The 20,746-nt window shown below is 40.6% G+C and overlaps 1 protein-coding gene across 1 annotated transcript; it reads left to right on the top strand.

Annotated features, from left to right (window-relative positions):
• Nucleotides 1-566: 566 nt before the first annotated feature.
• On the top strand, nt 567-20,173 carry nubp1 (nucleotide binding protein 1 (MinD homolog, E. coli)). The gene is made up of 10 exons (XM_085453767.1): nt 567-650; nt 7,440-7,544; nt 7,662-7,795; nt 13,247-13,315; nt 13,430-13,462; nt 13,552-13,642; nt 13,730-13,884; nt 16,683-16,793; nt 17,655-17,841; nt 18,461-20,173. The coding sequence occupies exons 1-10, from the start codon at nt 620-622 to the stop codon at nt 18,511-18,513; spliced, it is 969 nt and encodes a 322-aa protein (XP_085309893.1). The 5' UTR covers nt 567-619; the 3' UTR covers nt 18,514-20,173.
• The last annotated feature ends 573 nt before the right edge of the window (nt 20,174-20,746 follow it).

Raw genomic sequence — 20,746 nt, 5'->3', positions numbered from 1 at the left:
GACCGGTTACAGAAGTAGTTTTAGAATTTGCAATTGTTATACTATGTCTACAGTGACCTCTAGTGGCCAGTGTCTTGTTGTTGCTTTTCGCGGGATTTGGACAGGATATAAACAGGAAGTAACAGTGATCATAATTAATAATAAATAGTGGAGAATACTGGATAAAATAAGAATATGCTTCTTCCTGCTTCTTTAATGTATCATGTTTTCTTGTTAAAATTTCCTTATGTCCTATCCTTTTCCTTTTTTCCTTTCTTATGTTTTTGTTTTGTTTTAGTTTTTAATCTAGCTGCTTTACGATTGTAACATGCTCGAAATAAAGCCTCACAAGCTGATGTATGTAAGGAAAAATTCCTCAAACCGATCCTGAGTGTTTGTATTCACAAGACCGGTACAAATGATATATCTATTGTTTATGTATGTATGTATGTATGGAGTTATTTATTTATTTCCATATTTATTGCTGTGCTCAGTACTGTATTGAGTACATTGAGTGCTGTTGTCACAGTCCCTCGATAAAACTGTTTAAAACTGTACAAAAAGAATAGAATCGACGTTTCACGTTGCGTATCCGGAACGTTTGGAGGGGAAGACTTTAATTGAAGGACACTTTGCAAACATGGCAGACGTACCAGAAAATGCTCCAGAGCGTAAGCCTTTAAACTTACTTTTCTTCAGTTTTAATACCTCAGTCATGTTGTTCAAGTTGTGTGTGGATGTAGGGAATTTACTTTTAACTGTAAGGTCGCGGTGATTGTTAAACACACGGCGGTTGTTCCTCTCTGTTGGAATTATCAACATTAATAGCTTTGAGTCTGTGTTTGAAAGGACATTAATAAGGATGTTTTAGATAAATTAATTTTCAAGGTGTTGTAATTTAATTTAATGAATTTATTACACGTTGAATTCGGGATATTCGGAAAGTTGAATGTGATGCTTATTTAGATCGATAGATAGCTAGCTAGATAGATAGCTTATCAGACATCGTTTGATGTATCACTAAAGTGTTTGTTTGTTTTTATTGCTGTGGGCAAAATGCGCATAATATCCACACAAGGGAATGTGAATAGGTATCGCAGTACGTCTTCCAGTTTTGCTGAGTCATGATGACAGTCTTCTACGCAGTTGTATAATTTATTATGTGAATAAGTTTTAATAAAGTCATTTTAGTAGTCTCTTGGCTGAATGTTATGTTAAGCTGTATATAAATGATTTTAAGGGACCATCGCATGAGAGCAGCTTTTCTTTTTGTATTACACGATCCCTTAGCAAAACTAGATGTAATAAGGTACCCATCAAGAATCTTCTAGAACAGTTCTTTCTGGATATTTGACCACTCTTCTGGGCAGGATTGCTAGAGAGCATTTAAATTTGTTTGACCTGGCTTTTACAGTTTTTCTCAGTTGCTTTGGTGCATTTCTCACAACAGAATTGATCTCTGCAACACTACTAAGGCTCTTCTCAAAACAATTAGTGCAAACTGCAAAACATGGTGGATAACTTGCAAAAGTGAGTCACTTCATCAAAAAGCAAAGTCAGTTGCTCAAAATAAGTAGTCAATGCTTCAAAAGCAAGTCCCTTAATCAAAACAGATAATATATTCATCAAAAGCAAGTACTTATATCAAAGTGTCAGGGCTGTCACAATTACAAGTCATTACACCAGCACCTTTGGTCACAAAATCAAATAGTTTGAACATGTTCTCATTGTGACGGATTTCTTTGTAGGTGCGTCCCAATGACATGTCAAGTCTGGACAGCATGCATGGCATGTTGAAAACCATAAATTGTAAAGGAAAATCAAGACACTTCATATGCACTCTTGATAATATTTAATTGAAACTGTTCACAGCATTGTGCAACTGGGGGAATACAGTAAATCAAACATTTTACAGCAAACACAAACTCACTTAGACAGTAAACCTTACTGCAGTAGTTATGAAACAAAAGAAAACTGAAAAACAGACACTGCTGCATATCAATCATTGCTCTCTAGACGCTCCCGTCTGTCTGCCCATATATTTGCATCAACATCACAGCGAATGTCAGTTCTATCGATGCATCGGGGAAAGTATCTTCTGGAGTGTCAAATCCACCCTCTGCAGGACTCTGCTGTGATGTCATCACAGGGATAGCTCTGTGGAAGGGGCAGGGATAGCTCAGTAGGTAGAGTGGTGGCCCCATGATCGGAAGGTCGGGGGTTCAACTCCACTGAACGGCTACCCTGAGGTACCCCTGAGCAAGGTACCGTCCCTACACACTGCTCCCTGGGCGCTGCATTGGTGGCTGCCCACTGCTTCACTGGGTGAATGGGTTAAATGCAGAGGAACTATTTCCCTATGGGGACTAACACACATTAAAACATTAAACATTATTAAAGCTGCATCCATAGCTGCTAGCAGGGTCATTTGGGTATGTGGATGCCTGTCATATACCTTCCACCTCCAGGAAGAGAAAAACTCCTCAATTGGATTTAGGAATGGAGTGTAAGGAGGAAGAAACTCCATAAGCATCCTGTCGTGTGCTCCATCCTGCAAACCACTGCCTCACTACAGCAGAGTGATGGAAGCTAACATTATCCCAAACCACTACATACATTGTCCGATTGTCACCAGGATCATCCCTTTCATTTTGTGGGATTAGGTCCCTATAAAGAGCGTCCAGAAAAGCCAACAGGTGTTGTGTATTGTATGCACCAATATGAGGAATATGGGTGTGAATGCCATTTTCTGAGATTGCTGCACACATTGTAATATTTCCTCCTCGTTGGCCTGGGACATCAATGGTGGCTCTTTCTCCAATGTGATTGCGTCCACGCCGTCTGCCTTTTGCGAGATTGAATCCCGCTTCGTCAAGATATACAAACGTGTGCAGGTGTTCCCTGGCTTCAATTCCAGGATACGCTATACAAAGGATGAGAATAAAAAAAGTCTGTAATGGTGCATTTGGCACAACAGATTGTACAGTTTGAATTGTAAATAGGATTACAGTAACATGCATAAATGTAAGTCCAGTACATGGCCTAAACTTTTACAGTAAACAGAGGTACATATGCAAACATGTTTTACCTGTACATACTGGTGACGGAGCTCCTTCACTTGATCGCTGTTCCGTTCAAATGGTACTTTGTACAATCGCTTCATGGACATTTCATTCCATCTGAGGACTCTGTCTATGGTGGAAATTGATATTGACTGAATATTTCCGAAGATGGTGTCATCTTCTACGACAGTTCTTTGTATTTCTCTCAGTCTCAAAGCGTTGTTTGCAGCCACCGTTGCACAAATTGTTTCCTCTTGCTGCGGAGTCAAAAGTGGACCTCTTCCGCCTCTTCTAGGTTGTCTGGCAGTCCTTTTTGAGATGCAGATGACAAAACAAAAACATAAATAAGCGCAAACATGCTTACAGTAATTGTTACAGGACTATCATTCAAAACTCCTTTCTTTACAGCATTACTGTATTGTACCACAGCACACTATGCCACACCTGGGCCAAGTCTGCACTTCAGTTACAGTACGTCTATATGTAAAGATCTATGAGGTCATGTCCTAATGCAAGTCTCCTGTATGACTATGAAAGTGCAGAGCAAATTAGTTTGTGCTGAATAACTACATTACAGTATGCTCACCTGTTTTCCCGACGAAATGTCTGAATAATAGAACTTACAGTAGTTCTCCCAACATTTGGCTGCACCCTTCGACCAGACTCGGCCATTGTGAGGCCATGGTTTATCACATGATCCACAAGTGTTGCCCTGATTTAGTCAGGAACGTGTCTATGTGGTTGGTCTCTTCTTACCTGGTTTTGTCCTCGTCCTCCACCGATCCTCACCCCTCTTCCACAAGGCTGACGTTCCATGTTCTGCAGTTTTGTAGATTCAGTATGCACCTCATGCCAATCCTGTCTGTTGGTTTACATTATTTTTATTATATATATATATATATATATATATATATAATAAACACCCAGCACGCCCCTGCGGGCGGTTTATCCTTCAAGCTCGGGTCCTCTACCAGAGGCCTGGGAGCTTGAGGGTCCTGCGCAGTATCTTAGCTGTTCCCAGGACTGCGCTCTTCTGGACAGAGATCTCCGATGTTATTCCCGGGATCTGCTGGAGCCACTCGCCTAGCTTGGGAGTCACCGCACCTAGTGCTCCGATTACCACGGGGACCACCATTACCTTCACCCTCCACATCCTCTCGAGCTCTTCTCTGAGCCCTTGGTATTTCTCCAGCTTCTCGTGTTCCTTCTTCCTTATATTGCTGTCATTCGGAACCGCTACATCGATCACTACGGCCGCCTTCTTCTGTTTGTCTACCACCACTATGTCCGGTCGGTTAGCCACCACCATTTTGTCCGTCTGTATCTGGAAGTCCCACAGGATCTTAGCTCGGTCATTCTCCACCACCCTTGGGGGCATCTCCCATTTTGACCTCGGGACTTCCCGGTTATACTCGGCACAGATGTTCCTGTACACTATGCCGGCCACTTGGTTATGGCGTTCCATGTATGCCTTGCCTGCTAGCATCTTGCACCCTGCTGTTATGTGCTGGATTGTCTCTGGGGCATCTTTACACAGCCTGCACCTGGGGTCTTGCCTGGTGATTGATAGAGATAGATAGATATATATATAGATAGATAGATAGATAGATAGATATATATAGATAGATAGATAGATAGATAGATAGATATATATATATATATATATATATATATATATATATATATATATATATATATATATATATATATATATATATATATATATGACACACACACACACACACTTGTAGAGTAGGGGTTACTATAACGCGATTCACCTGTGACTGGGTAGAAGAGGCTTTTCATTGGTTGCAAGTAAGAGTAACACACACCAATTTTCATTAGTGTGAGATAAGGTTCACCTGAGAAAAGTAATTTATGGAGATGTTCATGGAAACTCCTTAAAAATAGGGTTTTCAAAATGGGTGTACAAATTGTTTGACAAGATGTTCAACAATTTTGAGTGCACTGACACAAGCAATGAAATGAAGACTATTAGTTGTAAGGACAATGACTATTCAACCGGTACAAGTATAAATAATTGTGACATTCATGATAAAAGCAGGGAGATAGTGATGAATAGCAAGTCAAAAGTGACCATTCTTTAGATATTTGTACTTACTCAACTGCTTCATGTCCAAAGGCATTTGGCAATGAACATGAAGCCGCCACAAGGTTGTGCCAAAACGACTACATGTTGTGAAGGTTGAACTAACTATTGTGCAAAGTTTAATTCTGTTGTGAGAAATGCACCAAAGCAACTGAGGAAAAACTGTAAAGTAGTAATTTTCAGTAGGGTTGAGGTTGGGGCTTCGGGAAGACTTAATATTAGTCTGCTTTATCCATTCCAAAACCAGTTTGTGTGTTTGGCTTAATTTTCCTGTTAGAACATCCAACTGCTACCAGATTAGCTGCTGATGTAAGGTGAAGTTGAAGACTTGGGAGGTAATCCTCCTCCTTCATAATTTTGTCCGCTTCATAAATTTCAGTCAAGTTTGAAGGTGTGGATTTTGGAGCAGGGACTTCTTTCTTAGTTGGCATCCTCACATTAAAACTCGCTTTACTGTGAATACAGGGAGTGCAGAATTATTAGGCAAATGAGTATTTTGTCCACATCATTCTCTTCAGGCATGTTGTCTTACTCCAAGCTGTATAGGCTCGAAAGCCTACTACCAATTAAGCATTATTAGGTGATGTGCATCTCTGTAATGAGAAGGGGTGTGGTCTAATGACATCAACACCCTATATCAGGTGTGCATAATTATTAGGCAACGTCCTTTCCTTTGGCAAAATGGGTCAAAAGAAGGACTTGACAGGCTCAGAAAAGTCAAAAATAGTGAGATATCTTGCAGAGGGATGCAGCAGTCTCAAAATTGCAAAGCTTCTGAAGCGTGATCATCGAACAATCAAGCGTTTCATTCAAAATAGTCAACAGGGTCGCAAGAAGCGTGTGGAAAAACCAAGGCGCAAAATAACTGCCCATGAACTGAGAAAAGTCAAGCGTGCAGCTGCCAAGATGCCACTTGCCACCAGTTTGGCCATATTTCAGAGCTGCAACATCACTGGAGTGCCCAAAAGCACAAGGTGTGCAATACTCAGAGACATAGCCAAGGTAAGAAAGGCTGAAAGACGACCACCACTGAACAAGACACACAAGCTGAAACGTCAAGACTGGGCCAAGAAATATCTCAAGACTGGTTTTTCTAAGGTTTTATGGACTGATGAAATGAGAGTGAGTCTTGATGGGCCAGATGGATGGGCCCGTGGCTGGATTGGTAAAGGGCAGAGAGCTCCAGTCCGACTCAGACGCCAGCAAGGTGGAGGTGGAGTACTGGTTTGGGCTGGTATCATCAAAGATGAGCTTGTGGGGCCTTTTCGGGTTGAGGATGGAGTCAAGCTCAACTCCCAGTCCTACTGCCAGTTTCTGGAAGACACCTTCTTCAAGCAGTGGTACAGGAAGAAGTCTGCATCCTTCAAGAAAAACATGATTTTCATGCAGGACAATGCTCCATCACACGCGTCCAAGTACTCCACAGCGTGGCTGGCAAGAAAGGGTATAAAAGAAGAAAAACTAATGACATGGCCTCCTTGTTCACCTGATCTGAACCCCATTGAGAACCTGTGGTCCATCATCAAATGTGAGATTTACAAGGAGGGACAACAGTACACCTCTCTGAACAGTGTCTGGGAGGCTGTGGTTGCTGCTGCACGCAATGTTGATGGTGAACAGATCAAAACACTGACAGAATCCATGGATGGCAGGCTTTTGAGTGTCCTTGCAAAGACAGGTGGCTATATTGGTCGCTGATTTGTTTTTGTTTTGTTTTTGAATGTCAGAAATGTATATTTGTGAATGTGGAGATGTTATACTGGTTTTACTGGTAAAAATAAATAATTGAAATGGGTATATATTTGTTTTTTGTTAAGTTGCCTAATAATTATGCACAGTAATAGTCACCTGCACACACAGATATCCCCCTAAAATAGCTAAAACTAAAAACAAACTAAAAACTCCTTCCAAAAACATTCAGCTTTGATATTAATGAGTTTTTTGGGTTCATTGAGAACATGGTTGTTGTTCAATAATAGAATTATTCCTCAAAAATACAACTTGCCTAATAATTCTGCACTCCCTGTAGTGATGCTGGTGTTTTAGCAGTTTCCACTTTACGGCAGGCTTGACCCTTAGTGGTTCCTGCATTGTTCCTGAACATCTGAACCAATTTCTCACCTGAATATTAAAGACAGTCAAGCGCCAATCAGACTTTGCAGAGATTCTAGATATTTTGTTCAACCACATTTTATTTTAACGACAACCACTCGAAGCAGATCTAGGATATTTAGGTCTCTTTAAGGTGCTCAGATCTTGATGACTGGATTCTGTTTTATCCTTGTTAGACTGTCCGGGTACAACAAGTGAGCAAGCTGGCAAGTCTGCACCATGCCAGGGCTGTCCCAACCAGAAACTCTGTGCCTCTGGAGCCACAAAAGCCCCTGACCCTGGTAAGACCGTGTGCTATTATCTCATCACTTTAATATTTTGATACATATTTGGGCTTCAGCAGATACATTAGGGGATTAGTTAAGAGCTTAAAACATCTCGTTCCCGTGTGTCTGCAGCTATAGCAGAGATAGGAGAGAAGCTGTCAACAGTCAAACACAAGATCCTCGTGTTGTCTGGAAAAGGAGGTGTGGGGAAGAGCACCTTTAGCGCTCACTTGGCTCACGCTCTGGCAAGTGACACCACAAAGGAGGTAATACAGAATATCAGTAATTGTCATGTTCAAGAATCGAGTTTGAGATGATTTCTACCACCTGAGCTACAGCCACCCACAACGAGTGGTTAATGAGTGGTTATTTTTGTTACTGTTCCCTTCCTGTTAGCTTGGTCGGTCGGTTCTCCTTCTACCTCTGACCTCAACAAGCATTTTCACTCAGAGAACTGCCGCTTGTTTGAAATTCAGCAGGTTGCATTGACTAAATGCTGCCGTGTGATTGGCTATTATATTTACACATTTGCATTAACAAGTGGTGTCCAAAGTAGCTAGTGTGTGTAAATCCTGATGCTCTCATATACAGTTTTTTTCAATCGCTAACAAGCGCCTACCCATACTTCAGATACTTTTTCTAAACTCTTAATACAGACTCACACCTACAAAACACAATTGGCCAAATGGATAATTTTCTTCTCAAAAATACATTTTGTTAAATATATATTAACTCTTCATTTCAAAATAGAACACATCTTTCTCTGCACACACTAACTGTACAAAAACACTATAAATCTGACTCAAAATGAAATTAGTCTGTCAAAGAATAACACTTGTTTTCACCTCACAAGGTACATGCAGTCAATCAAAGTACACCAGGTTTCAAAATACTGGCTATTATTGACATTACAAAAACTGCATAAACTTTTATGTTTCAGTTTTACAGGTATTTGCATGCGAAACATGCAATCCACCATTTTGACACCAGAAATGTCTTGGTTGGTAACTGTATGTCCACATGTACAGTAATGTTCACATTCAAAAGCATTCCAGTAAAAAGCAAACAAGTTTTTGTTTCTCTACTGTTTACTACAGGAGGTACAGTAGAAACACGGTATGATAGGACAGAGAAAGTTTTACAGTATTGCTTACAGTGAACAAAATATCCATGAAACACACAAGAGCATTCTGAACAAAAAAACAACAGCAAAAAGCCAAGATAAAAAGGGGGGAGGGGGAGGGGGGCTAAAAAAAGGCAAAAAATTAGCATCTAATCTCTGCGATCTTCAGGGTTAGGCCACATGTTTTCATCAACATCACATCTGATGTTATCCAAGTCGATGCACCTGGGATAAAACCGCCCGGTATGTCGGATCCACCCTTGGCAATCGTCAATTGTGATGTCCCTGGAGCCAGCATCCATGGCTTCAAGGAGGGACATCTGGTCATGTGGCTGATGGTCATAAACCTTCCACCTCCATGCAGAAAAAAACTCCTCTATGGGGTTGAGGAAAGGTGAATAGGGTGGACGGAAGAGACTTACCAGTCTTGGGTGGACTTCAAACCATGTTGTTATTGCTTGCGAGTGATGGAAAGCCACATTGTCCCAGGTAATTACAAAGGTCCTCATGTTTTCACCCTCCTGACCCTGCTCTGGAACCAGGCGCTGGTGGAGATCATTGAGAAAGGCAAGCAAGCGCTCTGTATTATAGGGTCCAACCTGACATCTGTGAAGGAGTAATCCTGCATTTGCAATTGCTGCACACATGGTAATGTTTGCCCCTCTCTGTCCTGGCACATCAACTGTGGCCCTTTTTCCAATTACATTTCGTCCACGTCGACGCCTTTTGGCCAGATTGAATCCTGCCTCATCGATGTCTATGAATTCATGAGGGGCCTGGTTGGCCTCCAATTCCATAACTCTCTGAAACAAAGTTTATGTAAGTCATGTTATTACTGTATACCATACTGTACTGTAACCTAGTATTGTGTAGGTTACCTACTTGCAAAGTGCAAAGCTTATAGAACTGGACATTGGATTGAATATACACTATACCTGGACATATTGTCGTCGTAGCTCCTTGACCCTCTCACTGTTCCTCTCAAAGGGAACAGTGTAGAGCTGCTTCATCCGCACTCTGTGTTTGGACAATGTCCGCGTAATGGTTGTGAGGCTGATTCTATCGATATTGTCAAATATCTCATGGTCCGCCACAATTCTAGTTTGAATTTCACGCAGTTTTATTGCATTATTTGCAGTAACCATTTCTACAATGGCAAGCTCCTGATCATTACTGAGGAGCTTTCCTCTTCCCCCAGAGGGTGGAAGACGTTGCATTCTTTAGAAAGACAAAAAATTCAACATATGCATTACTGTATGACCATATTGACATGTCAAGTGAGAATAGAAACAATCCATGTAAAATGCAATACTTACCTGTTGGTTTGTTGAAAGATGCGTATAATGGAGGCAACTGTTGACCGCCTCAAATTGGGCTGCACTCTTTCACCAGCCTCTCTTAGTGAAAGACCATGGTTGATTACATGGTCAATGATAGTGGCATGAATTTCATCACTGACTACTGTTCTTGCAGCCCTTGGAATGCCACCACCACGCATTCTTACACCTCTACCTTGCCCTCTCCTTGGGCCTGCTCTTCTCCCTGGGCCCCTTGCTCTTACTCTTCCTCGACCAGACATTACAGTGTTTGTCTTTTTTTTGTTTCCAAAAACATCACTCCTCAAGGTCTTGCCTTATAAACCCCACTGAGTCTAAGCCAGAATGGAAGAAGCTGTGGTTGGCCCAATTTACCCAACATAAATCAGCTGTGTGTCAATTATTCAATTGTTTGTTTATTATCAGCTGAGATATATTTTTGATATTGATATTGTTTTTGTACTGATATCATTGCAGAAGCAGAGGTTTTTATACTGTATCTAAGGTTTGGAATATTGTTTTTGCTATTGTGGGATGTTGTTTGTTAACATTCGTAGATACTACAAAAACAGTCCATAATTTTGTTGGGAGGTATAGCTTGACTGTTAAGAAAATGTAAGCATCGTGGAAATGTGTTCACTGACTGCATATTGGGTGAACACGACATGAAATGTGTGAATGGTATGGCCACAACAGACCGATGCTGTGCTAATTGTGTTTAGAGTTTTGCAAATGTGACAACTGTTTGGACAAACGCTTGTTAGCGACTGCAAAAAACTGTAAAACATTAAAATACACTGACTACTAGAGGTCACTGCAGACATAGAGTAACAATATATTTGAATTCTGAAAGTAAATTGTGTTACACAAGGAACATGGCTGTGGGTCGTCACTGATTTCTATAATAGGTTTGATTCGGATTCACAGGGTCCCGATTCGATTTGAATCTGGGAAATTTTGCCTCAGACAGTCAGAAATATTTTAATTCTGATCATTTATCAGTATTGACTTTTGTGAGACTTCATCAGAGGTGTGAGCATCACAGCAGATTCCTTTGTGTCAAAGTAACTGGGGATAAAGCACAGAAAAACATGAAGGTGTTCCTGGCCTGGATTTTTATAGCAGATGATTAAATTAATTTAAAAACATTTAAAATATTCTGTAATAGATAATAAGCTGAAAAAAACATGAATCAACATATGAATATTACCTGATGCTGCTGAAGTGAAGCAGAGCAAAGTTACAGAGGTTTTATTAGAGACACAGCTAAACATTTTGCAATTTGGTATAATTTTAAAAAGTTTAAATTTCTTCGGTATTGAACAGAAGAAATTAGGCTTTCTTGTCGCTGACACGCTGTACACAACGGTACACTTTTTGCGTAATAAGCAAGCAAATAATGCAGAAAACGGATATTTGAGATGGGAAACTGTTCTTGAAGTACACTGAGAGAGAGAAAGAGCTGTGCGGGAAGTGTGATTTTTATCGTGGTGGAAGAAAAACAGCAATAGTAAGAAGGATCTTCTTTTGTTGCTGCTTCAGTGAATTTTGGTCTGAGAGAGACAAAACCTGCAAATCAGTGAGCTGTGAGCTATCAGCACCGACGGCGTGTCCGTGCTGTCGGGTGAGAAAGCCGACAACTCACTGTGTGGAGCTTTGTGTGGAATCTGTTTACCTGCTCGTATTTGCTGTTTTAGCTTTAACCTGAGATTCTGGCATTTCTGGCAAAATACATTTATATTTAAAAATCAATTCAGGGTTTAAATCAATATCGCTTTATTCAAGCTAAAATTGATTTGAATTGGAAAATCGATCATTGAAACCCAGCGATAACAAGGAACACAGTGCTATCACTCTAAAAGAAGCCACAGCTTAATCAAGGAAGAAATTTATTAGTTCCATTCAAAACAATGATAGATTATATTAACCAGTAGGATGGAGTTAGATGCCTCAGGTTATTAGTCTATGTCTCCTGCAGTTTTTCTGTGAGATATCTCTCTTTATACGCCAGTTTCTTGTGTAGCTTTCACAGCTTCAAGTTGAACAGGGCAACAGTGTTTAATTAATGTTAATCAAATTAATGTTTTTATTTGTCTTGCATCAGTTGCAGAGTGAGTGCTACATGTATGTTTACTGTAAGCAGCGAACTTGACACTCGATTGTTGACATGAGCAGGACAGCTCTCAGTCCCAGGCTGATAAAAGAACTTGTGTCAAAATTTTGCTCAGCTGCTGTTTTTCATTTCACTTTTTTCCGATAGTATTATACAATGTTAATCACATAATCACAACCTGTTGTTAACAGGTTGTGATTATGCAACGGCAACGTTATGCAACGGCTTAAAATACTTTGATGAATTTGCAATATCTGTGCAGTTCGCCAGAATTAATGATCAAACCAAAAACCTGCTCGTCAGACCTGAATGTACTTGATGGCATGATTTTCATACTTTTCTCTCTTGTTTAAACACTTTGAAACCTCGGTAGAGAGCTAACTTCAGTATTATAGAATGAAACCAAAGGCACCCGCGGTTGCCTTTGACGGTGCAAAACGTTTCGTCGACACTGTTGTGTTTGTTGGGGAGAAAACTTACATACAGTGCAGCACTTCAGAGTCACACTGCTAGCGATCAAAGATTTATGTAAATTTGACAAGCTGAACGCATTCTGTACTGTAGAGGAGACACGGCATGAGATTGAGTGACAATGGCTACAGCCAATCAGGACACAGAACATAATTCGCTGGGGGGAGAAGCATGCAAAATTGCACAAAGCAAATCTGCGAAACAGCGAGGCTGCGAAAGGTAAAGGGATCGTGTTATAGCGAGGGACCACTGTATTACATAAAGTTGTTTCTTAGGCTGAATATAGGTGAATTTGACATATGAAAACTTAGTGTAGTTTGTGTAAATCATTATTTCTTAGTTGAAAGAAAATCTCATGTTAGACTTAGCAGGAGTTTTTATCTTTGACTGTTACCCATAAACCACTGGAGTACAAAGGTTCATTCACAATGATGTCATCCATAGTAAGGGGATCAACTGGACACTCCCACGCAAAACATTCCACTTCCCAAAGTTTTAGCAGTTCCTCAGAGAAAATGCTGATAAAGCAATGCTTTAGGATGGCTCCTAGTGCTGGGATACAGCCCCATTGTTTTGATGTGCTGCCCAGTCAAGCAGACAGGAAATGCCTTGTGTAGCCTTTCGGGAGACAGTTGCCTTCATTATACTGGACTGCCGACTTTTCATGCTTCCACTTTCTTTTTCCTTTTTTTAGATTGCCCTGCTTGATGTAGACATCTGTGGTCCATCCATTCCAAGGATCGTGGGTTTAGAGGGAGAGCAAGTAAGTCAGTAGGCAGCTGTCAGAAACGGCTGTTATATCTATTGGTGCAACATTTTAATCATAATCTCACATGGACACAAAGATTGAGCTGTCTTTCTGTCGTCTCCTGTGTAGGTTCACCAGAGTGGCTCTGGATGGTCCCCTGTGGTGAGCTGATTTATTTATTTATTTATTTATTTGTAATTATTTTCCTTATTTAAGCATAATAAAACAGGGGCCTCTGCGTTGTGTTGCAGTATGTGGAGGACAACCTGGCAGTCATGTCTATTGGCTTCCTGCTAAGTAGTCCGGATGATGCTGTGATCTGGAGAGGACCCAAGAAAAATGGTGCGGTAATGTGATGTGTGTATGTGAGATGCTCATGTTTCCAGATCTCACATAGCAACAACCTGTGTGGTGCTTGTGTCCAATCAGGGATCATTAAGCAGTTTTTAAGGGATGTGGACTGGGGGGAACTGGATTACCTCATCGTAGACACTCCACCCGGCACCTCTGACGAACACCTGTCCATCGTCCAGTACCTAAGCGCCACCCATGTTGATGGAGCCATCATCATCACCACACCACAGGTACAAGTCTCGGCTTTAGTGTGAGCAGGTTTACGTTAGTATATGAAGTGCTCTATGGGAGCTTTTTAAAGTCAATAACCTTTGAAAACGCTGCTGTGGTGCAATCTAGGGTTTTCCCTCTTTGTACACACCTGCTTTTATAAAACATTCTCAGATGTTGTTTGACTGATGAGCAGCCAATCATCCTCATACATGTCCAGTTATGAGCCGCTGGGTTTCATGTTCATGTCTGTTTTCACACATAGGCAGTCATGCTCAATGAAGACACACAAACTCCAGGATGACCACCATGAAAACATTTGTAACCTAATGCTAATCAGATGCTTAAAGCCCCTTCACCCAGCTGAACATGGAAATAACAAAGGCGACGTGGCTAAAACTTCAGCTATCCAGGGCTTAGAGTATGGCGTTACTTTTGTGCCACTATTCTGAGCGCACGTAAAAAAAAAATTGAGCGCAAGTGTTGCATTGCATTTTGAGGAGTAATTCATTGAATTTCAGCAAAATTCATAGCTGCGTGCGAAAATGTATTTCAGTGTTTGCTATTATCCACACACACACACAATAACAGCCCCTCTCGCTCAGTTTTTTGCATTTGCGCTTGCTCGCAATGTGTTGCTTGCGCTCTCAACATTTCTGCCCGTGCGCGTTCAACTCTTTCTGTACACCGTTATATTTGCAGTTTGGGGGAAATTCAGTTCAGTTTTATTTCTATAAATCTCAACGATGTTATTGAAAGAAACCCCAATAATCAAACGACCCCATGTGAGTGAGCACTTGGCGACAACGGGAATGATAAGCTCCTTTTTCACAGGAAGAAACCTCCGACTTTATGAAAAGCTAATTTTTGTTTGAATATGCTGTCAGTTATAGTTCTTAGAAAGACAACCAGACAAGGAAATTCCAGTCATTATATTTCAAGATACCCCCTTAATGCTCGCACACACACCTGCAGCTAAACTTCAGCATCTTTCAGTTAACTCTGAACCGTCTGTGAGCTCATTTGAAACTGAAACTTTAGCAGCCCGACGTTTAGCTGCATAGCTCAAGCTGTGTGTCCTAAAAGCTCTCTAACTCTCACTCAGAGGTTTCAGTGTTATTAAAAACTTACTCAGTTTTAGCTCAGCTATTTTACATTAACAATTGCAGCTTTAAAAAGAATAATCTATAAACATGTATTCAAATACTTATGAAAACTACCTGCTATCAGCCTTAAATTGAAATTTGACCTGCAGATATGTCTGCTTTCAGTCCAACGGACTTCACTTGGTGATTCCCTAAATTCCCCCCAAATGATTTTAACAACCTGAACTTCTGTATACAAGTTGAGTCATTTCAGTCATGTAGTATTGACTCTGAAAACCACAGGTAGGCAACTGGCTTACCACAAAAAAAAACTCAGCTCGTTGCATCTTGCTGTATGCAGCTGCCTTCTGTTATGACTAATGCTGCTGCTGGTTTGTGGAATTGGTGGTGCTCCCCCTTTATGGCTTTACAGTATACTGACATGTTTAGGATGTCCTTGAGACCCCTGCTTTTTCAGCCCACTATGAAACGTAAACACAGATGAAATTTGAATTTTGCACCAGCAAATGCACAAGTCCGTGGATCATCCAGAGTAAGGGCTTTACAGCGAATCCACTCGCACTAATGGTTGTCTTAGAATGCACACGTTAATGCACAAAAATAGTGTTTTAAAAATATGATATGACAGGTTTTAATAGGTTGGATTATATGGGACAAATACATTTGCTGTGCAGGTGCTGTTACTGTTGGCAATAAAGCAATTCCACATGGTCATAATCATGGCGCTATGGCCGAGTGTCAATGAAGATGAATTGCTTTTGAGATGCTTTTAGCATACCACAACCAACAGAGGATGCTGTTCCATCATGAAACCATCGTAAAAAGAAAAGCGAGAGCCCATCACACAGTAAAATGTTATACAGGTTTTTTACAGGCATGTTTGTAGACAACAAACTGTTAAAGAAATGGCATGCTACAGAGCTGTGCAGAACAAAAATAAATTCAGAGTGTTCTATTGTTGTCTTCCACGGCGTGCTTCCTATAAATTTTTCGTATTTAATAGGAAGTCAACTCGGCACAAAAGCGTTTTGCTTCACCTGCTGACATCACATGCTTTTGTTACCTGGTTTGTAAAGGTGATTTTGGTGTGATAAAGCCACAGACAGGATAGGCACAGGGCGGTGTTTTTGCTGAACGGACAGCAACATGTCTGCCAGCAGGGCATCATGATATTTACACACAAATACTTGGAGGTTAACCCAATGTTGTCCTGCATGCAGACAGTAAAACGACTGTGATCCAGCAGCCGTACTAGTTCTGTCAGTCATGTTTCCTGCTGATGATTCTTAGTGTGGCGAACATTTAGCGCCATGTCAATAAATGTGGCTTACTCTACATGTGCTCAGTTAAGAAGACCTCACTATAAGCTGTGTCAAAGTTCTTATTGTACTTGGTGAAGTGAAGCACCAATTTCCTGCTTCTTAGATTAAGCTCAGTGCGGTGAAGTCAGAAAGCAACAGACACACTTCCTTATTCCGCCTGATCTCACTAACCCACGACCGACCACACACACCCGGTGGGAATTACCAAACAAACAAGCCAGACTAGTGTGTGTGTGTGTGTGTGTGTGTGTGTGTGTGTGTGTGTGTGTGTGTGTGTGTGCCCCTCCCTGTCCACCGTATGCTCCCCATCTCCACCCACACATACACACAAACTTCAGCCCTCGCTTTTGCCTTTCTCTTTCTGTGGTTCCTGTTTCCACGTCTGTCTAGGAGGTAGCGTTGCAGGACGTGCGAAAGGAGATCCGATTCTGTCAGAAGGTTAAGATGCCGATCATCGGGGTGGTGGAGAACATGAGCGGCTTTGTCTGCCCTAAATGCAAGGTCACTCTCACACACACACACCTGTGCAAAACACAGATAAGCTAAAAATGCACCAGATCCATGTCTCTGTTCATTTTACATCTTTTTTGTCTTTTGTTTTGTTTTTTTGGATAAGATAATTGAGCAAAAACAAGACAAAAATTTACAAATCTAATCTGGTGAGAAATGTATACAAGCACCGCGAGCATACGCTTGATTAGTTCTGGTAAGTAAAGAAGTGGAGCACACAGAAAAGAGGAACGAAGCAAAGAGGTCTGAAATATGTGCTCGCATCTGTGCTATTTTAGCTCATTACAAAAAAAACCAGGTTGTGAGGAGGCTTCGTCTGCTATCCTGTGCAGATATACTGCAGATACACTGAACAGGATACAGTGCACTCATTTTCACAACCACAAGCAAGCTCACCTTGCACAAAATCAAATCAACAAAGTTCTGTTTCTCTACATTTTTATGTCTTGTGTTTTTTTCCTTTTAGATGTAATTTCCTGAGGCTCTTACATCCCTTTAAGGGAGGGCCTTATGCCGTTTCCTTTCTATTCAACATCTGACATTTTATTTTTGGGAGGGGAGATGATATAACAGGACCACAATGTCCTGTCCTATCACTAAACAGTGAAATCACCACACTTTCAAGAAAATGTGGGTGAGTGGGAGATGCCATTTAAGCAACCCTTTTAAATCTGATCTCTCTCTGTGCAGCGTGTTTTAGTTTTCCGGGTTACGGCCTGAGCTTCGAGCTAGAATTCCCAGTGGAAAAATGTCGTGTTTACACAGTTAATCAATCCCAAATTCCTCGTGTGTAGATTAAGAAAGTACCTAGCTGATATAGGCATATTTTTTTCTTTAAACTCTTCCTTGTAGAATACGTCACAGATCTTCCCTCCCTCAACCGGGGGAGCTGAGAAAATGTGTGCAGACCTCAAACTACCCCTCTTAGGAAAGGTGCCTCTAGATCCCAGGATAGCACGGAGCTGTGACGAGGGCAGGTCTTTCCTGAGCGAGGTGCCCGACTCCCCCGCTGCGGAAGCCTACCAGAAAATTGTGAAAAGTGAGTTTGTTTTTAGAAAGACACCCACACAAATGAGCATCGTACAATCAGTAACCATAAAAGGCCAAAACAAATCTTGTGTGACTTAAGTGTAGCCGTCAAGGTCAGCTGGACTTGCCTGGAAATCCCCTTCTGACCATCAGCTGGCAATCCTGCAAATAGAATAGAGGTTTTGAGAAGTGCATTTTATGACTCCCACCCCTTTATTTGCACATCATAAACAAACCCTTTGGCACCTCATACGTCATAGTTTTTCATTTTTCTTAAGAAGGAAGTTAGATGCGCTGTCAGGCATATTCCTCCTTCCAGTGAAGACCCCCGCCGGTTTTGATGACTGGATCATTTAGCTGACGGCTCAATTCCTGATTAAACAATGAAAGAGGAAGCGGTCGCTGTATAAATGGGAAGCAGCCAATCAAAAGAGGAACAGTAGGAGTTGTATCGAAATTCAATTATGCTTAAAGCATGAGATCAAGTTTGTGGAGTCTAATGTGGTTTGCGTAGCAGCTGATTCACTGCTAACTGAAACCATCAGTTGACGCACATTTATTTATCAGCTTCATCAAATCTCCTTTATCATCATCATTCTCTTCTCTCCTCTTTCTCTTTCCCCCCAAAGCCATCCAGGATTACTGCTCCAACAGGGTAACAGAGGAGCAAAGCACAATCTGACCACATCAGATGGCATCCATACAGGAGCAGAACACCGTGGCTGATCACATGACGGCAGACGGGCACCGAATACGAGGCACACGAAGAGCACAAGAGCTCGTACATATCAGAATCGCAGCATTTCTGTTTGACAGTCAGAGAAATCTTATCATTCTTTGTTTTCAGTGATAGATTTCATGCATTGATCAGATGCTGCCGTGCCAGAGCAGTATTTCCTGAAGAACTACTGAGAGTAAATGAAATGAATACATAATAAGAGTCTGTAGAAACTGAAATTACTTCCCATTTCATAAAACAAATAAAGTCATCATCCAAATAAGCACCTGTGCCCGTTTTGAATATGAATGCACTCATTATGGAATGATCTTTATGAGGCTGTCAGGGTTTACAATGATTTACAAATGTGTGTTTCTTTGTTTGTTTTGAAGGAAAGCAATATCACTTTGAGCACTGTAGTTTTAACTACCAGCACATTTGTCGTGGGCTGTTTGCCAGCTGCAGGTTAGACGAACGGTAGTAAAACTGTTAATGGTAGTAAAGGCCCGGCCATGCAAGATGTCAATTTTTGGCGTTTGAATGGGTTTTTTATCAGTTTTGGTGCAATGAATGAAGCTCAGTGGCAAAAAGGAAAAATATGCAGCAGAAAACTCTTTGCCTGTACTGACAATACCGTTTGTAGGATCCATTTTTTTCCTACAGCATCATTAAGCTTGTATTTGCTTAGAGTGAGTCATTTGCTTCAGGTGCTTTTGTGTACATTATGTCAATCCCCTCAGTAGATGAAAAGGAATATAAGAATATTCCACAGTGCCTGAGCTGGTGTGGTAATGTTTGTGTTAAGAGGAGGTCAGCAATTTGTTTTGTTTTTTTGTTGTGTTTAAACTCTTTATGGCATCAGGTTACTGTGATCAAAGTGCAGATAAAGCTGCCAACAAAGAAAAAAAAGTAACTTGGATTTTAGTTCGTCATTAATATCGGTGCTTCTGCATTTCAAATGAGCAGATTGTTTATATTATCCCCTCCAAATACTTCCTGTTTTTGAAGTATAAAGAAGTACAGGTAGGTTCTGAAAACATAATTGAAATTATACCCGAATTTGCTGAAAACAAATTAAAAGCTGGAAAAAAAAGTAGTAAAGCACATCGTTGTTATTTTTTAATATGTTGATTTCAAATCATTTTCTTGCATTTCTGAAGAGAGAGTGCAATTTTAACAATATGTGTGCATTACTAATTTACAGATGACGGTGCAGGGGCTGCTTAAAGGTACAGAACAGCTAAACCAAACAGTTTTTTACTTTTTAAAGAAGTACACTTGCAGATTTCTGGAATTATTTTTAAATTGTACATACATTTTCATACCTGTGTGGCAACGCTGGCATCGAACTCCAGGAAAATAAGTTGGGGGTTTTTTTTATTGAAAAATGTTCAAAGTTAAACTTTTGCAATTCAAACCGAGCATCAGAGATCAAAAGTTACATTTAGGGTTAGGTGATTTTTCACATTCTCAGCTGTCATAAATATGTGGTCATTTTACAAATTTTGAACCACTGGATGTATTTGGTGTTTTCATAATTGTGTTAAAATCTTCATGTCTAATTATTGATGTGACCGATGACCAAATGAAAACGGCATCCATTCATTAAACACGCTTCATTTGCGTTGTAGTATTCAAACTATTTCTTTGTTTTTTTGGCTCTTTGAATTGTTTTAGTATCAGTGGTGTGGCATCAGGTTTGCCAGGTGTGTACTGACCAGTCTGGTTGGAAATTTTTGTTTCGCAGTCTGTGTGTGTTTGTGTCCTTATGTGCACTACACTCTCCACACTTGTAGTTCCTCCAATGCTAAGCAGAAAAGACATGTGAAACTGTATCTGCATCCTGCAAGCAGACAAAACAATCATAACCACACTCTTATAGCTAATGTCTTTCCCACAGTTATGATACATAAAAGAGTAATATCTTTATTGTAAAGCATACCTGTAAAGCTTCACCTTTAGCTTGTGAGTAAAGTTAGATTTACTCATTATAAAACACTCCAGGAAATGGTTGGAAAGGTGAGACAAAGCTGGTAAAACTGCTTTTTCTTCCATTATTTGAAAATAAATCATTATCACCAATAAACAATAAGAGCATTTGACTCCCAATTACTTAAAACGACAACAAACTGGCTCCTCAGGTACACAAAGAAGGTGCAGCTCAATTTCTACTAAGCAAATGAGCAATGCTAAACAT

The sequence above is a fragment of the Copadichromis virginalis genome, linkage group LG4 (assembly GCF_057382275.1).
Source record: "Copadichromis virginalis isolate Kocher_CV1m ecotype Utaka linkage group LG4, C_Virginalis_male_GT1.1, whole genome shotgun sequence".
Taxonomy (NCBI): domain Eukaryota; kingdom Metazoa; phylum Chordata; class Actinopteri; order Cichliformes; family Cichlidae; genus Copadichromis; species Copadichromis virginalis.
Note: the sequence above shows the minus strand (reverse complement) of the source record. Positions and strands in the feature narration are given on the sequence as shown.

What these genes read in the sequence shown, in the direction of transcription:
- nubp1 (XM_085453767.1), top strand. Translation starts at nt 620, where the DNA reads ATGGCAGACGTACCAGAAAATGCTCCAGAGC. An exon ending in CACAAAAGCCCCTGACCCTG is followed by an intron (nt 7,545 to 7,661) that starts GTAAGACCGTGT and finishes GTGTGTCTGCAG; the next exon opens with CTATAGCAGAGATAGGAGAG. An exon ending in CTACCAGAAAATTGTGAAAA is followed by an intron (nt 17,842 to 18,460) that starts GTGAGTTTGTTT and finishes TTCCCCCCAAAG; the next exon opens with CCATCCAGGATTACTGCTCC.